The sequence below is a fragment of the Xiphophorus couchianus genome, chromosome 22 (genome assembly GCF_001444195.1).
Source record: "Xiphophorus couchianus chromosome 22, X_couchianus-1.0, whole genome shotgun sequence".
Taxonomy (NCBI): Eukaryota; Metazoa; Chordata; class Actinopteri; order Cyprinodontiformes; family Poeciliidae; genus Xiphophorus; species Xiphophorus couchianus.
Window position 1 is genome coordinate 2,536,285 of NC_040249.1, and position 21,702 is coordinate 2,557,986.

The window sequence follows — 21,702 nt, forward strand, 5'->3', positions numbered from 1 at the left end:
GCACACCTTAAAGCAGGCCCAAGGAATGGAAAAACATCACTACTAGTTTTCACAGACGGCTTTTGAGGCTTATCTTTGTTTGACATAAGCATTTGTTTGATGATCTGAAACAATTATGTGTGGCAAAAAAGATTAAACTGAAGAAATATGCAAGTCAGGGAATACCTTTTCAAAGCATTGCATGCTGCTGTGTTTGTTTGAGCTACAGTTTTGTTATGTTCTGATTACGACCTGCAGAAGACCCACCTGTCTGTCTCAGCGTTCTGAGCAGATCTGGACTGACCGCCACATGGAAGGACTCTGGTCTCCTTAGTCTGGTCCGTTCATCGGCTCTAAAGAACAACAACACAGCACGATTAGTTGTGTACACATCTGTTAAACACAAAACAATTTAATAATTCAGTACCTCGACCAAGCCTAGGAAAGTGCTGGTTAAACCATCTAAAATGTCACAGAGGTCAGGAAAAGACCATCCATCTCAACAGGAATGTGTTTCAGACCGTCATGTCACTTTACTAAGCTTTTTGGTTATATCTATTCTGCGTACATTGCTGGAGGAAGGTTTGGTGGATGGACCCAGAAGTACAGCGCCCAGGACGAGGTGCGACAGTGAAGTCTTTAAACTGGTCAACAGTCCAAGCATTTAGAAAGAAAACTGATATTTCACTGATAATATTCTGGCAAAAGACACAGTTTGGGTGTAAATCAATAAAAAAATGTCAAAGACACAAAAGAACCAGCAACAACAAAGACAAAAACTGTTGGAAGACAGAGATACAAATGGACAGCTGTTAACTGATTTGTGTTTGAGAGAGTTTATGAGAACTCTTCACATGATGTGTTTCCAATACAAATCAGTGGAGGAATCTACAGAGAAAGAAAACAGAAAGACAAAAAGAAAGAAAGAAGGAAAGAAAGAAGGCCAGACAGAGAGACGGACTTTAATCCTGGTTGATCAGTTGGTTGGTTGGTTGGCCAGTTGGTTGGTTGGATGGTTGGTTGGTTGGTTGGTCGGTCAGTGGGTTGGATGGTTGGATGGATGTGGTTCCACTCTGTAGTCACTCAGACTGTGATCTGTAGTTCTGATCGACTGCTTGCTCTTCTGTGTTTCCAGTTACAGACCCCGGGACCAGTTCAGCCTCAGTACCTGAACTGGTCCTGAACATCTTTACCTAGTTTACTCTGCCAGCCTCCTCATCTTTATTACTCTGAAACAGTCATTGCCTTTACCATCAGCTCAGACTTCCTGATGTTGATTTCAGGAGCCGGAAGTTGTATATCAAACTTCACATCTTTGTGCCCACAGCAACCCCCTCTGTGACTATAGATTTTCACTCTCCAGATTGATCAGAGAGTGAAACCGTGTCATAGCTCCTTGTTGGTTCTGAGCCTCACAATAAGTTTGGCCTTCACTGAGAGAAACTGCCAAGCGCTCACAGTCTCTGCACTCCTCTGTCAGAGGAGTGTGTGGTGAACAACAGAGGCCAGCAGCCATCAAAGGAACATTAGGAAGCTTCCCAGACTTCCGTCTCGTTGTCTCTCGCTACCGTGAGCGTGGAGTCAGATTTGGAGAATGCGGGAATCTGCGAGGAGTCCCCGAACCGCCATTATGCTCACCTCCCCTCTCCTCCGCTGCTCTTTTCTGGCCAAGACAAACGAGAGAAAGCGCCGGCGTTATAATGCCTCCCCTACTCCATCTCGGCTAAGCTGCCACTGGCTTCACATGAGAAACAATGAAACTTCATTGGAGACCAGATTACCGAAGGGGAGGTGGGGGGGCTTCTGAGTAATTTTTCCTCTAAAGGAGGAGGGGGTGATTGAAATAAAAAAAAAAGCAGGAGCTTTGTTTGCTCCTCTCTCAGGCTATTGTCTTTTGGGAGGTTTTGGGAATCTGGTTCCTTAGCCTAATGGCAGAGTAGAGGAAGATGGGGTACGATGGAGATTCTGGCACCAAGTCACCTTCTTTTCCACATGTTTTATCCTCCTCTTGTTTCTTTTAGTGTTTAAAAAAAGAGCTTAGGCCGCAGCATCTCTCTTTACCTCTCTCTGGACCCAGATTGCTTAAATTGGAGGGGATTTGGGATGGATGGAGGAGGCTTAGTGGTAGGTGGGGGTTCAGAGAGTCATCACTGTTACAGTCAAACAGCCATGAAAGCCTGTGAGGATGAAGAGCGCCTTTTTATCTAAAACACCCAAATCCCATATAAATACTCTGATATGCTAGATGCAGTATCCATCACTTCCCTCCCCCACCGTCCCATAATAATGGAGTCATGGACGCTTCTATCAGTGTCTCTACTTTTTCAACAAGTCGTTCTTTTTTCCATTTGTTTTAAACTCAGAGACGGAGAGTTTGGGTAGGAACTCTGGATGCAGAACTGGACCAGTGGCTTTTAAAGTCTCGGATCACTGGAAGCGTTAAGAAGTGGAAGCAATGTGGCTTTGACATTTTGAAGTTTCACAGGGGAGAAGAAGCCAATCCTCGGCCAAAGGGCCGCTGGTGCTCTCTCTAAGAGGAGACATAAATTAACAAAAAGAACAAATGTGTCTGGAGATTTTATTTGTAAAGAGCAGAGCTAAATGCTTAAAGATTTGTAGTTATTTTTTACTGAAATGATACACTTCTATTCTGCTAAACAGCCTTAGAGTGCATTCACAGCAGCCCTGAAAGCTTTAATCAAACTGCAGTTCATTTGTCTAGGAAGTCTGGTTCGTTTGGGGAAGTGTGAATGTATAATTGAACTCTGATGGGGACCAAAAACATGAACTCTGGTCCGCCTATCAATATGGGTCTTGGCTCAGTTGAAGTGAACTCTGGTGAAGTTCAAATGCATATATGAACGTCAAGTGGACCTGCTTCCAAAAGCAGGGAGCAGAATGTAGTGCAGGGCATTCTGGGTAAATACAACCAAAACAAGCACAAGACTCTAGTGTTGGTAAGAGAAATGTCTCATGGTCTATTGCCAAAGACAAAAGAGAAATACCACAATACGCTAAAATCCAACGTCACTCCGTTTTCATTTACATTTTGTGAATAAGGAAGTTGCCCTCTGTGTCTTCTTCAGAGGTTTTCATGTTATTTCCTTCAGTGGTTCTTGGTGCAGCGCCCCCACAGGCTAGTGTGGGGAAAGCATTTTCAAAGGATTTTGATCTATTTTCATACGACTGAAACACCACCTCATCCTACCACAAAACTTTTTAAAATAAAAAAACCTGAGTTTTTTTTCAAAATTAGTGCTTCCATTAAGCAGATTTATTTTTTTTATTTCAATTTGCGCAGTTCTATGGTTAATGGAAAGGCAGCTTGTGTTTCCCTAACGACCTGTCCACGGTGTACCCCATCTGTCACCCAATGACCGATGGGAGAGGCACCAGCACCACCAATCCCACATCCCTTCCAGGTTTAGATGATGATTGGATGTGTCGCACGCAGTCCTTTCCGACATCTATCGACAAGTCCTCCACTATAGGGAAATATAGTCAGGTTTGCACTTCATTCTTCTTGTATCTAACAAAATATTTCCAGTGTGTCAAGTGGTAGTAAGTGGAGTTGCCACTGCAATCCCGAACTGAAGAGGATAGATGTGTGATTTCCGCACAGGACACATTTAGACAATAAAACTCAGATGTTCATACTCACTTTGTTGGAGGGTTGTCTGAGGAGAAGGGACCTGTCCCCTTCGGATCCCCATCTGGTTCTCTGTGACTCAAGCTGGAACCACAAGCAGCACTGGTGCCTCTCTGAAGAACACCTGACAATGAACATGAAATCAGAGAACAGCTTAACCCATTAACTGTCACTCTCTAAATGCTTACTGTGAGTCAGTGAGGACACTGGTGTCATCATGGAACTGAACCTTGTCCCGTCTTGTCACGTTACAACCACAAACTTCAATGTGGAAGACATTGAAGAAAACTGTTAGTTTTGCACCTCAGAAATTTGGTCTTTACATTGAGTGGAAAGAGGAAACGAGTTGGTGGAAGGAACTTAGATGATGTCTTGTTTGTAGTTTGCTGCAAACGATGTAGGGAACACAGAAAGGATGTGGAAGAAATATTTTAAAGCCCTCACTTCAATCCCACTTCCCAATCACGCATTGCCTTACTTTAGGCTTTCACATAAATTCCCATGTGACATATTGTGGTTGTAACATGTGAACAAGTTCAAGAGCTACAAATGCTTTACTGAGGCATGGTACGCGACAGTGAGCTGCCACTTGGGAAAATTTCTGAATTGAGACAAGAAGTCAAATAGTCATGGAGGATGTGCAAACAAAGCAGCTGGGAAAGGGAGCAGAAACAACCACGTCTTTCCCTCAACGCGCAGCGGAGCTAACAGGCTTTCACTGCAACAACAAAGAGCAGATAGAAAGGCAGAGAGGAGGTGGAGAAGTGGATCTCCAGATAAAGCTCTCGTCTCTGCCCGCTGAAAAGGCCCTGCAGTCACATCAGCCTTTGTGAGGGGGAGACACAACCGTTGCAAAACCAAGTTGGCTTTTTCTCTTGGCACTCGAAAGGAATAATAATAAAAAAGAGAGAGAGATGGAAGAGAAGAGAAAAAGGCCTTCTGCCTCTCACAGCGCCGTATCAATCCAGATCAGCACACATATCAGCCAGACAGCTATAAGCGATTTCCAATGCCCGTATGAAAAGGAGCATTTCTAAGCTGCGATCCGTGTTCTCTATTGTGCGCTTGTGTGCGTACAAGCGGCGGCGGGAATCTCAGAGGATCGAGATTCACAATGAGCGCGCATGAATGCGAGAAGAGACGCACAGAAGATGTGGCGTCTATCGCTGGCATCCACTTTAAAACAACCGCTCAATTTGGTACCGAGTCAATTTTAAAAAAAAATTATCCAAACAAGAAGCATGTTTTTTTTTCTTTTTCTGGTGTTTTTCAATGCAAATCATCTCAATTGCGTTTTTTTTTTTTAAACTTCAGTGAGACATGATGAGCAGTTTGTATTGTTGCTCTTCGAGGTAAGTGCTCCCAACTACACCAGCAGCTACACCTGACACCTGGAGGAAAATTGCCTCTGGCTCCAACTAACATGCAAACTATCCCCATTTGTTCATCTGTTTCGGCCCATCAACCAACTTCTACATGCTTTAAAAAAAACCACATTGATCAGAGCTCAAGTGTCCCCCACCCTTCTCCTTTTTTTGAAGGTTTCGTCTGATTTAAGCCGCAGCCATGCTTTTTATGAAGACATATGTAAGTAGGAAGCATCTTATGAAGAATTAAGACTGGAGCCAATGTGCACACCTCCAAACTGCATTGTGAAGACATCGTTTGTAGGCGGCTTGAAGCACACGAGAAAGGACGAAATATGCATAAAATTTAAAAGTCAAAGTGTGGCTCGCTGCAGCTACATGCTTATGGAGATCACACTTTGAAAACAAGTTAAGATGTTTAAGTGAAAAAAAAAACCCGGCACAAAGTCTGACAAATTAAACTAGGAAACTAAACGTGAATGTTCTTGTTTTGCTTGAAGAAAACTTTGTTCATCATCGTGTTCCTCAATTACTGTCTACATTCCAGTATACGACTCGTTTAATAAAGCTATGTCAAAACATCCTCATATATATGTTAGTCAACATATATGGTTTCCAGACAAAGTATTGACATTTTTCGCCTTAAAAAACCTCAAACTTTTCACATTTCTTCCTGTACCTGCTGAAGTAAACCCTCCCACAGCATAATGGTGCCATCTCCGTGTTTCACCCCAGGGCTTGGTACTGTTGTGATAATTTCAACAGACTCTACAGTTGAAATTAGGTCAGAAAGATTAATCCAGAATCATTATTACGGTATTGATTAACTCACACTTCTCTGTTGTCATCAGGCGTTTTCACTGACGATTCTAACTACTGAAGTGCAAAAGCAACATTGATGAATGTAGATTAAATGTTATACTATTGTGTCCATAACTACGAGAATTCTGTATATCTGTCCTCATCTCAGGAGATAAACTAATATACATCACTATAATGTTAGGTGGAAGTACAAATGTGAGAGTTAAATGTTTAGCATGAGTCAAGGTTTTGGATAGTAGCTATTAAGGAATTACTTTGTTGGAGTTAAAATCCTTTTTTCTACCTATAAAACTCGGTTACCTTTGATAATTGTCATCAATGCAGCATGCGATGCACATGGTATCTTGGTGACAGGCTAGTTTAACAAACTCCTAGTCTGGGCATTTCCGTTTGACTCTCATTTCCCTTCACTGCTCAGTCCGAGCTTTCTCCCATTCACTTGGATTCCTTTGATAGAATTTCAGCCGGGCCAATCAGTGAACAGAGGAAGTTGGGAACAATGAGATTGTTTTTGAATTACATTTCCCCCTGTAGTTTTAACAATGACAACCAACCGACCGACCAATGAAGTTGCCATCTTGTTCGGATATAGCACTTCTCACTTCGCAGTGAAGGACAGTTGTTTGCAGCGTAGGCAATTTCCGAAAAGCTTCATAGCAATCGTTTCTCAAAAGCTGAGAACCCAAACCCTGTGTACAAAGTGAAGCTGGTAAATACCAGCCCCTTGTTCTGTGTTACCAATTTCTAACTACTAATTCAGTTTCAAACTTGGTCAGAGTTTTCTATGAGGTGAAAACTAGTGAAGAAGTATGTTAGAATGACTCATAAGAGAGATTTAGCAGAAAACAAAACCTGTAAAATCAGAATTGTTTTCTTTTAGAGACCCTGAAGACACACAGATTGAGATTTGCTTATTTTTATCGATTTAAAAAGCTAATTCTGCTTTTGGCCTGCCCTCCAGCTGTCCACAGATTATGCTACAAATGCTAAATGTGTGTGCATGTACGAGTGTGTAAAGTGAGACACCTGTTCACTGGAGCCCTCTGCTTGAAGCATCACACTCATTATTGATGGCCGGCCTTTTAAGCACCGTTAATATGCACGCTAACACACGTAGAAGCACTACGCACACTGCTGAGGTGTGTGTAGGTTGAGTGCTGTTTGGTGCAGATTGAAAGGCTCGACATCCTCCTCGTGATGTAGCACTCTGATGTTATTTCTGCGTCGCTTCGCGTTGTGTAGAAATATCTACATCAAATCAGATGGTTTCTGACAAATCTGGTTGTGTATAATAATACGTGTAATAACTGCCATCAATAAAAGTAGGTTTTTTCTTGCCCTTTTGTCAAACTGCTTCATCACAACTTGTAGTTTAACAAGGTTTTACTTTGCCTACATTCAGGAATCCATATGACTTTTATCATCTATTTAAGTTATATCTTTAACAAATAGACGACGTGTTGTGTCATGTTAGATTTGTATGGGGTTGCCATGTAACTGTTGTATACATACCTACTATAGATAGTGTAATCACTAAAATTAGTTGATTCAGCAATTCTGATAGGTAATCAGAAAGTGAAATTCTAAAAAAGGTCAGATTTAATAAATACATCAAAACTAGAGACTCCTAATAGACAGCTGAGTCCTAATAGAGAAATGGAGATCTAGTTACATCTCACACACCAGAGCACATAAAACAGTAGAGTATCATTTTTTTGCAATAAAACACGACACTCTAGAAATCTGGCAGCAGCGAAGAAAAAGAGAAAAAGGTAAACTTTTCAATAACAATTTTTTATATCATTTACATTAAAATTATCATCATTTGTTCAATAAAATCCCCAGAAGCAATGTTTGTTTCCAACAATATGCGCCATATAACTTGTTGGTTCCTACAGTTTGTGTATAAAAATGCATCCCAAGTTTGAAGCAAATTGAAAATTGCTTCATTTTTTTACGAAAGACAAAAAACACAGGCGTATATAACTTGCAAATATTAAAGTGGGGAAAGTGAATAGGCAAATCATTTTAACAGCTACTTCTGAAAAAGCTTAGTTTATCATTCCATAACGAGTAAAATTATGTTTTTTAAAAAATTTAACAAATGATTATTTCCAAGATTGACCATGAATTCAAGAATCATTTAAGACCTAAAAACCTTTGTTATATTTAAACATTTACATTATATATATATATATAATGTAACTGGTGCCGTTTCTGATGTCGAACTTGAGAGAGAGAGAGAGAGAGAGAGAGAGAGAGAGAGAGAGAGAGAGAGAGAGAGAGAGAGAGAGAGAGAGAGAGAGAGAGAGAGAGAGAGAGAGAGAGAGAGAGAGAGAGAGAGAGAGAGAGAGAGAGAGAGAGAGAGAGAGAGAGAGAGAGAGAGAGAGACATCAGATCTTCCTTTTCCTAGCCTCTCACCTGTGTCCCTTCCTCACTTCTACACAGAGCTGCTGTCCAAGGATAGGACATGCTGCAGGTGATTGAGGTAAATCATCGAGGACATAATTAAGGGAGCTTACGAAGGAGGGGGGGGGGAGGTGCGTGTTAAGCATCACATTAGGAATAAAAAAGAAAAAGGGAAAATAGATGCAAACAGGCCTCAGAGTTACACAAATGCTCATTTTCATTCCCAGCCACGCAGACGAGACGGTCAGCCTCGGGGGTTTGACCTTATACAGTGGAGTTAAATACCTCATCAGTGAACACACAAACATGCCCGCGCAGCCTTTCTACTGCGCTTTTAAGCATCAATGAAGGACTCATCCGACATGTTCATCTAGTTCCCTTCACAAATGTGAATGTTTTTCTGCCTAGCCGTCGGCCCTTGTAGCCTCTGTGTGGACCGAGCGTGTGCGTGCTTGAGTGTGGGCGTGCGTGTGCACGTGCGTGTGTGTGTGTGTGTGGGGGGGGTGCGTGTGTGTGGTTGTGGTTGTGAGAATGGGTTTGTAATCAGGAACTCTGCTTGATCCCCTCTGGAATGTGCTTTTGGGAATGTTTGTTAAAGGCCAGCAGCATAGACTGGAAAAAAAAGGAAACCTGGGCATTGGTCGAGTTTTTCTACCATGCTGGGCTACCCAGAATACCTTTCATTTTACGTCTGAACGTAGAGTCTTTATCTAGATTTTAAACTATGATAGTTTTTACTAAAAGTTAGCTTGACCTACGCAGTTCTGCTCAGTTATAATCTCCCTTCAGCTCCTCTTTTGGGCTTTCTCTCATTGAAGTGGATTTCTCCGGTATATTTTCAACCGATCCAATCAGCGAACAGATGGAGAAGTCGTGAACATGACTAATTGTAGACTGGCTGTAGTTCTAGAAAAGGCAGCAGAGGAAGTGAAAGAAGCCGTTCAGATCTTGTTGGAAATGCTTCCAAATATTGAATTAACACTAATAGCCATCTTGTTTGGATATTGCACTTCTCCCTTTGCAGTGGGGGATTGTTGTTTAAGCTTCATAGCATCAAACTGCCACATTACATAAGTTACGGCTAAACATTAGCAATTGGGTAGAATTTAAAACTTCAACAGAGTCTAGGAAGCGATCATTTCTCGATAGCCAAGAGGCCAGAGCCTCTGTACGAAGCAAAGCGTAAGGGGGCTGGATTTTATCAGGCTGGCTAAAGGTGTGAGAAAACGAAAAGGGAAGGCAAGTCAACCTGTTGTCCGTGTTTCGTTCCACATCTCTCAGTCAAACTTGATCTGATTTGATTCTTTTCTATGTTTTTAAAGGAAGGTTTGAGCCTGAGAAAATATCTCAGGTGCGTCACTGGAGCTGAGCCGCCGAGGTTATCGACATGTAAGGAGGAATAATGGGCTGCATTTTCTTTATTTGGGCTTGGACAAGTGATTATTTTTCTTACCGTCGCCTGCGATGGCCCGGGCTTCGATTTCATTAGCTTTCCTCTTGGCCACGTCCGCGAGCACCACCTCGCCCTTATCACCGGCGACATAATGGAGGTCCTTTGAAGGTAATGCGGGAAAGAAAGAAACGTGAACGTTAATCTAAAATGAATCTGGGCTCAGATGACAATAGTTTTTTTTTAATAGAGGGGTGGTCGCGGTATTTTGGCAGGAGGAGGAAGAAACAGATGAAATGAGAAGCAGAAAAAAAAGGAGCCGTTTGAAGTCCGACATCAGAAACGGCACCAGTTCAAATGAAATGCCGCTTCCTCCAAAAAAAAGAAAGAAAAAAAAAACTTTGAAATCAGCTTTCTTGCTGCCTGCGCCCCAAACTGCACACACACATACACACACACACACACACTTGTCTCTGGTTTTTAAACAGGACTGGATGTTATCTGGCACATTTCAAAAGTGGGAGAGGGACTGTTCACCTTCTCATATTCTCCTTTTACACGGAAACACATCCAGCCGAGCATATTATTATATCAGCCAGTCACAATATTGGAAACAGCATGTATCCTCTGTATCTCTGCTTGAGCCTCAAATGCTCATAAAAAGAGATAATATGGCAATACATTCATTATTAACCCCTGAGCATCTGACTTCTGCTGCTCGGTTAAGACGTAAACCATCTTCTGCCCAAATATGTCCTAAACCATAATAATAATACAAGATAATAATCATTGATATATTGCTGAGGAACATTATTTTTGCTATAAAAATTGTTGATATGCTCTGAATATTGTGGCTCCGAGTTTCAACTTGCAGGCTTAAGTAATACAATAATCAGTTTTGGGCACATTTCTGCATTAATTATCTGGTCTTACAAGGTAAATAGGAAGACATTTTGAATCTTTAAAACAGCCGTCACTAGAGAATATACAGAGTAATGCTTTGTCATTCAATTTAATTCAATTTTAATTATTCATCACACCAACTCCAACAAATTTACACCAGATTCTCAAGACAAACATGTCCAGTACGAGTTGAACATTTTTTATATGAAATCTGTCCACTTAATATCAACACAATCAAACATTCAGATTTAGATCCAGTTCGATTGTAAACATGATGATTATCAAATTCGGTTGATCGTTTTGTGATAAAGCTTATTCTCATTGCCTTACGTCTGATTTTGCAGCAACACATCCTCCTGAGCAACAGCGACAGTGGAGAGAAAAAACTCCCTTTTAACAGGAACTATCCTGAAACAAGACCAGGTTTAGACTTAACGTCCATCTGCCACGACCCGCTTTCCAGATATTTATTGCATATCTATTTATTTATTGTAAAGTGTTTGCTTAAAAAAAAAAAACGAGGAAAGAGGTCAAAAGGAAAAAGTGATAAATGTTGGATCAAAGAAAAACTATCTGCAGCAGGTGAACAGGATATGAAAGTCGGGTCATTAAAAGGAAAAGAAAAAGAAGAAAACACCCAAAACTTAACCATCAAGTTTTAAAAAAACCCTTAAGGTGGAATTTTTTGTTTTGTCAAACTGTGCTGTCTTTTGTATTTTTCAAAGCATTTGCAGTATTTTGAGTAAATAATTAGATTGTTGGAGGCTGCTAGTAAAAAGTCCTTGAGGATTGCATGTGCAGATAAAATATTGGTTACATCTGTTCGGTTTAGGAGCCTTTTTTATGTCTTAATGACTCATAGGTAAGAGCTACATGAATACAAAAGTGAGTGAAACGGAAGCCGAATAGTAAAAAAACAAAACATGACAGGATTGAATGATAATCAGAAAGCTTGGAGAAATATTAATCAACACCATATGAAAAGATTACAGGAAAGTTTACAGGGAAGCAACAGGCTATCAATGGCATATCAACAGTTGAACATGTTAATCTTGTATTTCTAGCATTTTCTCTCTTGAGCCATAGGAGCAAAATGAGATTTAAAGAAACAAGTTTAAATCCTCAAAGACAAAAATGATTTACTAGTCAATCAGTTACTGTGACTGACTAGGACTGAAGGCAACAATTATAATCGATATTACTTACATTTAGTACTACTCAATGGAGCCTAAAAAGCCATGAATACAGTAAACAGTATCACAGAACCTCCACCATATGTTAACACTGGACATGAGGTTGTTTCAAAATTATTTCTGAAAAGTTTGGTCATTTGGACCGATGCAAGAAGCTCCAGTTAAAGCTGCAGTAGCATAGAAAAGCTGTTTTTCTGGCAAGTCTGGCTTATAGATACTGTCAACAAGCCAAGTTCACATAGAAGCCGTATATGATTCGCATCTGATTTTTTTGCCTATATGTGATCCATATCTGAGTTTTTCATGACAGTCTGAACAGTCCTACTCCAATCTTTTAACCCCGCTTCACCTCACAAAATCAGATTTGAACCACCTCCATATGTGGTACTAATTTGGATAAGTACCAGATAGTTTTAAAAATATCAGCAGACTGAACGGTCATGCCACATTTCATCCAACTTTTACAATTTGATCAATAATTGGTTAGCAAAAGGTTGTTTAATAGGAGATTTTTTGTTTCTCACAGAACTTGAACCAGGTAGAGGTGAAACTATATGAAACTTTAGGAGTTTTGAGTTGAAGATATTTACATTTTAAAAAAAATCTTAAATTTAAAGTAGTACAGTAAACAATTAATCGATTAATAAATGAGTTCTTTCATTACATAATTTGTCAATAATCGATTCATTGCGATTAATCAAATTACTTGTTTCAGCCCCAGTTAAAATCTCTTATATTACTGATAAAAAACCAAACAAACATATTTTATCAGTAACTGAATATATGCACCGCAAGAATGTTACTATGTCTGGATCTATAGTGTAGAAAATGCTCATCCGGAAACCCAACAAGTGGCTCCTGAGGCCCGCAGGGTTTCCCCAGGCAGAATGCAGGGACTGAGGGCCCATCAAAGTGTACAGCGCGTTAAGCAAAGTCTTCCGCTTCAGCAACATCACAGGACATCAGCACTGTGACTCAGGGCTCGTCATGGATAACCCTCAGCTGGCTAAAGCCAGCCCCCAGCTGAGCCAGCACCCAGACTTAATACCCTCATATTGTAACCCGGCTTTTGTAGCCCACCCCCTCACCCACACCATTTCCAATGAGAAAAAAAAAAAGACGAGGGGGGTGCCGGTTCCCAAAAGAGAGTGGGAGAGCAAAGGAGAATGAGAGAGGGTGAGGTGCTGAAATTGAGGAGTGTGAATAGGAACAGATTGGGTAATTATAGTGTGGTGCCTGCCCTCTGTGGAGGAGAGTTAGTTGGAAATGTGAAAATGGACGACAACAAAATGGCCTCAAAGGGGCCTAAATCGGCTCCCAGGACTGAGGTGACAGATTCGGCCCTTACAAATGAGGACACGGCCCCACAATTAGATATGACCGAGGTGCTTAATTGATAACAAACAGAGCAGCGGATGACAGAACCAAGGAGGCGGAACATGGAAGAAGAGAGAGGAAGGCAGGAAAAATAAAAGATAAATAGTAAAAAATACGAGAGGATGAGGCGTTGTGACAGACAGATCAGAACAATATGAACATTTGATGCTGAGGCGCTTTATTCCAGCTTAGCCCCTCATAATACTGTCTGAATGTGTAGAAAGAGACCCAGAGAAGGAATCAGTGAGTGAACAAACGCAAAATGAGAAAGAGAGAGTAGTATCAGCCAGACTAAGAGGGGATAACAATAATACTGGATATAAAACCATCAGATATTACACCTCTTATTCCCCAACGCTCAAACGCAACACTAATCTTATTTATATAAGAGCTTTAGGGGTTGCGGCGAGCCAGCTAACTGCGCTGATAAAGAGGGGCGTTTTACTGGGCTGTTTTTTTTTTTAAAGGGAGCACAGGGGAGGGGAGAGCAGTGGCGGACGCTAAGAACCCGATACTGACTGATATTTGGGTTTCCTGCAAATAAATCAGGGATTAGGTTAACTGGCACAGAGCAACATTTTTTTTTCCAGCACATTAAGAGACCGACTCATGTTTGTATGGAGTCTGACCTGACCGGGGCGGGCTCCTGTCGCACTACATAAACGGGGAAGGACGGGAACATGCGTCTGTTGTGGGGGAAATAAATGCAGTGAATGAAGTGCGAGGTAATGCCAATCTAACAAACGAAGGTAGTTTTAATAAAGCCATTAAATCTAAAGATCTATAGCTTTATTGCTTAGTCTTAATATTTCTGGCTTACAGTATTAAAATATTTACGATTTTACATAGACCCAAAAACATCCAGTTGTATTGAATAGAATTATGATTAAAAGTATCAAAAATATTTCTGTTAATAATTTTCTACTGAAAAACATACTTATATTAATTAATGGTCTTACAATACCTTCTGAAAATATCCATTCGCTTTAGAGCACTGTAAGATAACAGTTGTTTGCCTAGCTATTAAATTACCACTCAAATCAGATCAGTTTAAAACAGTGTAAAATTACATCAAAAATAAAAATGTGCATCTTTAACATTGATAATGAATACATCTTGTTGTAAAGCTCAACAAGTTATCATTTGTCCTTAACTTCTCTAGACAGATTTTATTTCACAGAAACAATGTCAAAAATGCCTCAATAAGACATGATGGTGGCAGTATGATGCTGTGGGGATTCTTTCTTTTGCTCAGTTGACTGGAAGATGGACGAGGCTAAATGCACGACAAGCACGAATGAGAAAGTGTGAGGTGCTGAAAAAGACGCTTGAGACAGGCAGAGTTTTACCTTCCACCAGGACAACAACCCAACACATAAGGCCGTAGCTGAGCAGAATTATTTAAACCAGAACACATTCATTTGTTAGAGTGGACTAGTCAAAGTCTAGTCCTAAATTCAATAAGAATTTGCGATAAGATTTGAAAATCGACGTTCACGTCCGATCTGACTGAGCTTGAGCCGTTTTGCAGCTGTATTCTAACGTCAGTGTCAATGAAAGGTCGATCAACAAAGTATTCACAGAGGAGGGTTGAAAACAAATCAAAGTTTCCCTTTTACAGACATAAAATTCCTAAATACTGTGGTTTGCAGTCGTGAAGTGAAAAAAAAAGAGAAACTGTAAACAAAAACGTAGACAGAAATTTGCAAGCCACTGAAAGCTGGACACTGAATATAAAATTTCTTCCAACCACCACATGAATTATGATCCGTCTCAAGTCAAATCAGCATTTTATGTTTCAAATTTAACATATTGATTACCTGTATTTGTTTAAATTATAATTGTTAAATATGTTTTCTGATACTATATTTGGTATTTTCCAAGTAAAGAAGAAATTCTCAGGAAGGCTCCAGGAAATAGTCATTTGAAAAGTTTACTCCTTTGATAAGTTTGTAAAACTGTCATACATCTGTGAGCAACAGATCATTTATAAAAGTGTGAAATTTGAAAATTTCAGGGATTAGTAAATGAGCAGTCTGGGCAAAGCCTTCTGAGGACCTGGCAGCCGATCCTGTTGATTTACTTCAGAGGTACACTCATTGCATGAACCAAAACAATATATATATATTTTATATATATTTATCTGGGTGCTTTCAAATTATCTGTCCTTCTTTATCTTTGGCAACACCAAAAATACTTTATTAACAATCAGTCTCACAGACTCAAATTAAAGCAGTTAGCAGTTTTATTTTAGGTTTTGTTAAAGCGTCAGCATTTGCCAACAATACTGGCAGCCACACGCAGGCGGAAATATGCTAACATCTCAAGAAATCAACATAATTAGTTTCACACTTGTCTCACGACACAAATAACACCCCAAAGTCTTGTGTTAGAGAGGCGTCGAGAGTTTTAAAAGGGCTAATTAATCACGCGAGAGACAACTGTGAGTTTATTGCCAAAGACGCAGAAGCGACATCTGCGCCCCTTCGTCTTCCCTCTGTGTTGCCAGCGACGATAGATAGGAGGACACTCAGCGATACTGTACGAGGCCTCATTCGGAAACAGACGAGCTGGCGTTCAATTCAGCTATCACAAAAAAATTTGATTTAATTAGCAAGCTCCACCAAGTCCTATTTAGGAGGCGCAGAAAAAAAAAAAAAGGGAGGGAGGTGTCGTGGGCTCGATTTGGCTGACGAATGACCTAATTGGTTACATTATCAACTCATTATCAAAGGCTAATTAGGGAGTTACAGAAGAGCACCAAAAAAAAAAACGAGCCAACCAATCAGTAACCTCCCCACCAATTCTTCCTCCCCCTCAATTTAATCCAGCAGTAAGTGTTTCATTTTAACAAAAGCTTTCTATTTTTCTTTTTGCGGAGTAGGGGGCTGTGAAGGACCTCTATTGTTAGCTGGGAAACAATGGAGGGTCGTGTCATGGTGGGGAGGAGGGGGTCATGCTGAGCATTTCTGGAGGAGGTGATGGCTTCCATGTTATCTGCAAGTTCATTCTATCAAGTCGACGGCGCGTTATTGAGTTCTGCGGGCAAGTTAGTAAGTTACAAAGAGTTTGGTGAGTGCGGGGGGGGTTGCCCTCATTAACCCCCTCCGCCTCGGCCCAATCAGCCAAGCAGCAGGTTAAAGCAACAACACAACCTAATTAGACCGAAGGACAGGGCGAGGGGTGAAATGTCAATGTGCCCCCTTGTCCTTTTTCTTTCTTGACTCTTTTTCACTCTTTGCAGACAATGAGCTGCTGCTCTCTTGGTCACTGAGGCTAAAAAAAAAAAAGGTGCTTGAAACAGTTTGCTGTGAATGAGCATTAGCTTTGTTACAGATCTGGGATGACGATCATCGGCCGGTATCTGTTGAAATCAGTGAACCAGATATGAGCAGATTCCCATTGTGGCCATTCACAAAGGGGTTCATGCAGGCTTCCTAAATCTGCTCAAGACGTTTAAAAAGAAGGTGAAAGAGTCAAAAACAGAAGGTATACATTACTTTTACTCAATGTCTGAAATGTATAAATTGTGTGCAGGATGAGGACTTCTCAAAAGCACTCAGAAGTTCATGGTTTGACACAAAACAAGCATTGCTCTGTTGACTGTTAGTATGGGGAAGGAAAGATTTTGCTATATCAAACAAATTTTTCTGGCTAGCCTAAAGTGTAAGAAGTGCTAACTTTCTACTTTTAGCATAGAATTTTATCTGTGAGGTAAATTTAAGATCTAATTATGACCCCACATATGAAGTTTAGAACCGTATGCTTAACACAGTGGGTTGTATGAATGTATGAAAGAAGGTAGTTCCTGAGTTGGCATGTTACATTGACTACGTAACATGGCTAACATGACTATGCTATATTGGGGTTGCCGCTAAAACACGGTCACAGAAACATTGGAGAAGCTCCCACTACTTTTGAAAGGACATTGTCAGTTAGAGGCCATAGGAATGAAGAAGGAAATTTGGTCATTTTCAATTTTATCTCAAGAGTTTATCACCAGATTGTCACTTTGTTAGCTACGTATCCCTCTGCTGCTTCAATGTGATGGTGAAAATTGTTACTGCTTGTTGTGCTTTGGACAACATATGTCCTAGAGGTATTACAACACTCCATTAAATATCATTGTAGATACTTATTTTTACATATTCTTTTCAAGTTCTCACACACAAACAAACAGAGCTGTTCAACCAGGAACAAATAAGCGCTGCCAGAATACCACATTAGAATGTTTTGTGTGAATTTGTGGACAAAAACTAAAATTTCTAAGTCAAGCAAGTCATACAAATTAGTCTAACACGTTCAAAAACTTAAGTTTGTTATTTAAATGGACAATAGACCCTTATACAATACATTTAGTGTTAAGAGGTGGGAGCAATTTAATGTCTTCCCAAATGTTTGATTCCAAAATGACCTGGTCATCAACTACAGAGTGAGAAATTATAAAGTATAAAAAGCATGAACTAATAATTTTTTAAAACTCCCAAACTAAAAATAGAGTGGACATGTATCAGCAGGTAAATTTTGTAAATATTCTTACTAAAGTAGCTGTATTTGAATTCTTAAGATTAAATCTGATACTGTATTCATCTAAAAAACAAAAACATTTCTTTATTATTATTATTAATATTATTGTAAATGTGGGACCAAACAGGGAAGCAGAACTGTCCAACATGACTGCTTGAAACCTCCACGTTGAAGGAAAACTCAGCTTTTGTCAAACGTCATGGTGGGATGTTTCTATGTTAATGTCTGATCTTTGGGGATTAGTCGGCAGGAATTCATTAGGTCCTACAAACCCATATTTTATTTGTCTGTTCAATTTAGAATTGAAATCCCCATTTTCTGGTCAAGAACAGGTGTTAGAAGCCTAAAGATTTGTTTACAATGTATTCTTTTAAATAATAGGTTTCGTTAAAAAAGTAAATGCAGCTTGAAGGAGCCGGATGAAGCCTGTTTGATGCACTCCATCTCACACATTAAGAGGAACAGGCAGAAATGAGTGTACTCATTTCTTTACACCTTAGATAAATAACAGAGAAGTTTCACTCCAACCTGTTTGATTGAAAAAAAAAAAAAAACAATCTTAAATTTATTGTTGACCTTCTATCTAACCAACCCCTCCTCTTTCCTCTCTGTCCCCTCTTTCCTCCTCTCTTTCAAGGTTCACCGGCTTGACTCCACCTTTTCAATTCGGCTTCCCCGCAGCCCTGCCTATTAGTGGGGAGGGAATTGGAAGCGGCGCTATCAGTGTGATTGAGGGACAGAGAGGAGCATGAGTGAGTGTTTTTGTGTTTGTGCTGCTGAAGCATGGATCAAAAAAAAAAAAGGGGGGTTGGGGGGTAATGTTAAAAAGGGGGAAAAAAGAGGAAAAGACACCTACAGAAACACGTGGAAGAAAGAAGTTAGAGGTAGATGAGAGGAGAGGCAAAAGGCCGAGCGGAGGCCATGGAGGTTGTGAAAAGGCAGGGGCCACACTGAGATCACACCTGCTCTCTGACATGCAACACACACATACACACACTTTTGTGGGTTACAAGTCATGTGCAAATGCAAGTAAGAAGGGTTTAACAGTGAATGAACAACTAAAATAGGGTGCATGGCACTAAGGGGCCTGCAGGAAGCTTTTCTAAAAGGCGCCGGTGACTGAGCCGATATCTAATCCTCTGGAGGCCAAATATTAATCAGTTAGGCCTAATCTGTTTAATGTCAATAACACAATATGGTAATTAATTTAAAAGATCATTTTAACTTTAAGGTTTTATGTTTTGGAACATAAATATCCACACTTTCTAAACCTCTAGTTCTTCTATAAATGGTGCAACAAGATGGGATTTCTTTTTCAGAACTTGCTGTGACTTGCTTTTTGCCAATTAAAGTAAAAATGCAATATTGCTTGTATGAGATACCAATTTTAGGTCTTAAAAATCTAATGTTATTTAACTATATAGATAATAAAAGATGAATGACCGATTACCCGTGATGCTAGAACAACGGCATGGCCAGTTTCATTTGTAGTGCTTCCAGAAAATATTCACACCATTTCCACATTTTGTGACAGGTTAAAAATGCATTACATTTATTTTTTCAGTGAATCAGGCTTTTTAAAAACTCATTTATTAAAAATAAAATATAAAAAACAAACCAAAAAAAAATTAATCAAAAAAAATCTTATGAATAGTTATTTTGTAGATTTATTTTGGGAGATTTTCAACCATTTTTCATTGCAGATCTTCTCACGTTAACCCAACTTGAACACTTATTAATAAACAGTTACTTTTATGTGTTTACATAATTCTCAATTGGATTTGGAGCATGTGCTCCAGCTGCTGTCAAGAATATTCACAGAGTACTCCTTAGCCACTCTATTGTTATGCTAACTGTGCTCTTTGGGTCGTTGTTGTGTTGGGAGACTAGTTACTCTTATTCTGAGTTTCTGGGCATTCTGTATTTTCCTGCTGTCATCTTAATCTCTGTTTAGACTTGTCAACTCCTCCTGCAACTGTAAACCATCACCAGAGTACAATGCAGCCACCACAATGCTACACAATATGGACAAAATTAGCCAAGTGAAGAGTAGTACCTGCTTTTCTTTAGTCAAAATGCTTGGAGTTCAGGCCAAAAGCTTTTATTTTAGTTTAATCAGATTAGTTGGTCTGACAAACTCTTAGGTAGTTTTCTGCAAATGTTCTGGCAACCTAGGCAGCTCTATGCAAAATGTTCGGCCACTCAGGTAATTTTCTGTAAAAATTCTGGCCACTTGGGTAAATTTTCTGCAAATATGTCAACCTAGATAGTTTTCTGTAAAAAAAAAAAAAAAAGCCCATTTTAAGTAGTTTTCTGCTACAATAATGGCAACTTAGGTTGATTTCAGCAAAAGTTTTAGAAGAGTACATAGTTTTCTGCAAAAAATCTCTAAGACATGAAATATCTATAACTTATACCTTAGTTTTTTTTTAGTTCCACTATTTTGTGGATAAACAACGAATAGATGTTAAACTTTTTTGTGAGTTGAAAACCTTAGATTTTATAAGAGTGAAATGAAATGCAGTTATCTTTTTATGGTAACACAGATGGGACAAACACAAATTGGTATGAAACTGGTATAAAATATTTATGGCGACTTTATAGCCAATCTGTCTGGCGACTTTTACACTTCACACAAGTTTTGCAGTGCACCAATTTTCCTTTCTGTGCACCACCCAGGTCCGTTTACCAGTTCCAGGACTCGACCAAAAGCCTTCAGTGTCATTATCTTGAGAAATAATGATCTGGTTCAGTGTAAAACATATTTTAGTGCTGAAAATGATCAAATGTTACAATTCATACAGATACGGAGTGACATTCACCGTCCAGCACTGGGCGTCATCAGCACATCGTAAGGACGACACCAAGTAAAGCAAAGATTGTAGCACAAGTTCTGCTTTTGTCTTCTCATTCTGCACCCTCTGAGGTGTGCTGGCCTGCCTTAATCAGTTTTTATGTGTAGCACAGAAGACTGTCACTAGTCTTAAATGTTATGGTTATGTATGTAAGAAGCAGCAGTGTGCATGTAACCAGATAGAAGAGACAGAGGATAGACACAGCATCATTTTATCCAAAACACAAGCATTAACAAAAAGGATAAGGAATGTGAGCTCAAAACTGTGTATGTCATCCAAAATCAAAAATATTTACAATTTTCAAATAGGAATTTCAGTCAACACGTTTTAAAAATTTATTATACAGATTTTAGTTCTGTTTTGCTTTCAAACCACTATCTGAAATAAAAAATGTCTTTTAGCTCACCATGAACAAATCTCGAGCTTCCAAGTCAACAGCGAGGAGGAAGGCCTTCTCAAAACGCTGATGCCTGCAAAGAAAGCAGAGACGATAAGAGCTGGAAAACTAAAACCGACTAATATCTGTTTAACAAAAGCAACCAGAGGAAATTTATAGATGAATCAGCCTGACGTACATTTTTCTCAGAGCTTTACCTAAATCCACAGATATGCACACAAATCTCTGCCAATAAGAGAACAGTAAATAGCGAGCACTTTTATTATTATCCAGAATAAAGCCAAGAGAAAGAGGAGAGAGAAAAAGAGACAAAGACAGAGAAAGGGAGAGAGAGAGAAAGACACAAAACAGCCTAACTTTCCCTGAACACATCCAACATGAAACAAATAAACAAGCAGAGAGTGGAGGCTCTCTTTATTTGATGCTGATGGAGAGAAAAAGAATGCAGGTAGGTGATAAGAGAGGAGGAGGGATGCCAAACAACACTCCAGCTCTGGTACAAGGGAGGAAAATGGAGGTAATTGCTAGATGGAGAGCAGTGAGCGGCAGTGTGTGGGAACAACAGGGTCTATTTCAGTCAAACAGGCGTTTCAAAAGGCTCTCATGGCAGAAGGGAAAATGAAACAACAGTAAAACAGGTCTGAGTGAGCGCTGCTCTGCCTGGTGAATGACTCAAAGCTGCATCAGCGCATGTGTGACTGATGACATTCAGAAGCGACGTCCTTTATTTAGAAATGTTGAAATGATACAAGCGAGAGGAAAATAGGGAGTGTTAAATTTGTTTCTTTCACTCGTTGTCATTGTTGGACACTTGTTATTTTCCCCTGCGCACTG

At 39.8% G+C, this 21,702-nt stretch overlaps 1 protein-coding gene across 5 annotated transcripts in view; it reads right to left on the reverse strand.

Annotated features, from left to right (window-relative positions):
• Positions 1–21,702, reverse strand: part of wdpcp (WD repeat containing planar cell polarity effector) — a 94,062-nt gene that overhangs the window by 3,524 nt on the left and 68,836 nt on the right. For 4 of the 5 annotated variants that reach the window (XM_028007731.1, XM_028007730.1, XM_028007729.1 and 1 more), the window contains 4 exons: positions 20,878–20,941; positions 9,680–9,779; positions 3,641–3,752; positions 247–332 (listed from right to left, as the gene is read on the reverse strand). In XM_028007731.1, coding sequence (XP_027863532.1) covers positions 247–332; positions 3,641–3,752; positions 9,680–9,779; positions 20,878–20,941 — 362 coding nt within the window. Of the gene's footprint in view, positions 1–246; positions 333–3,640; positions 3,753–9,679; positions 9,780–20,877; positions 20,942–21,702 lie in introns of those variants that run through there. The other variant, XM_028007734.1, reaches the window with a different exon arrangement.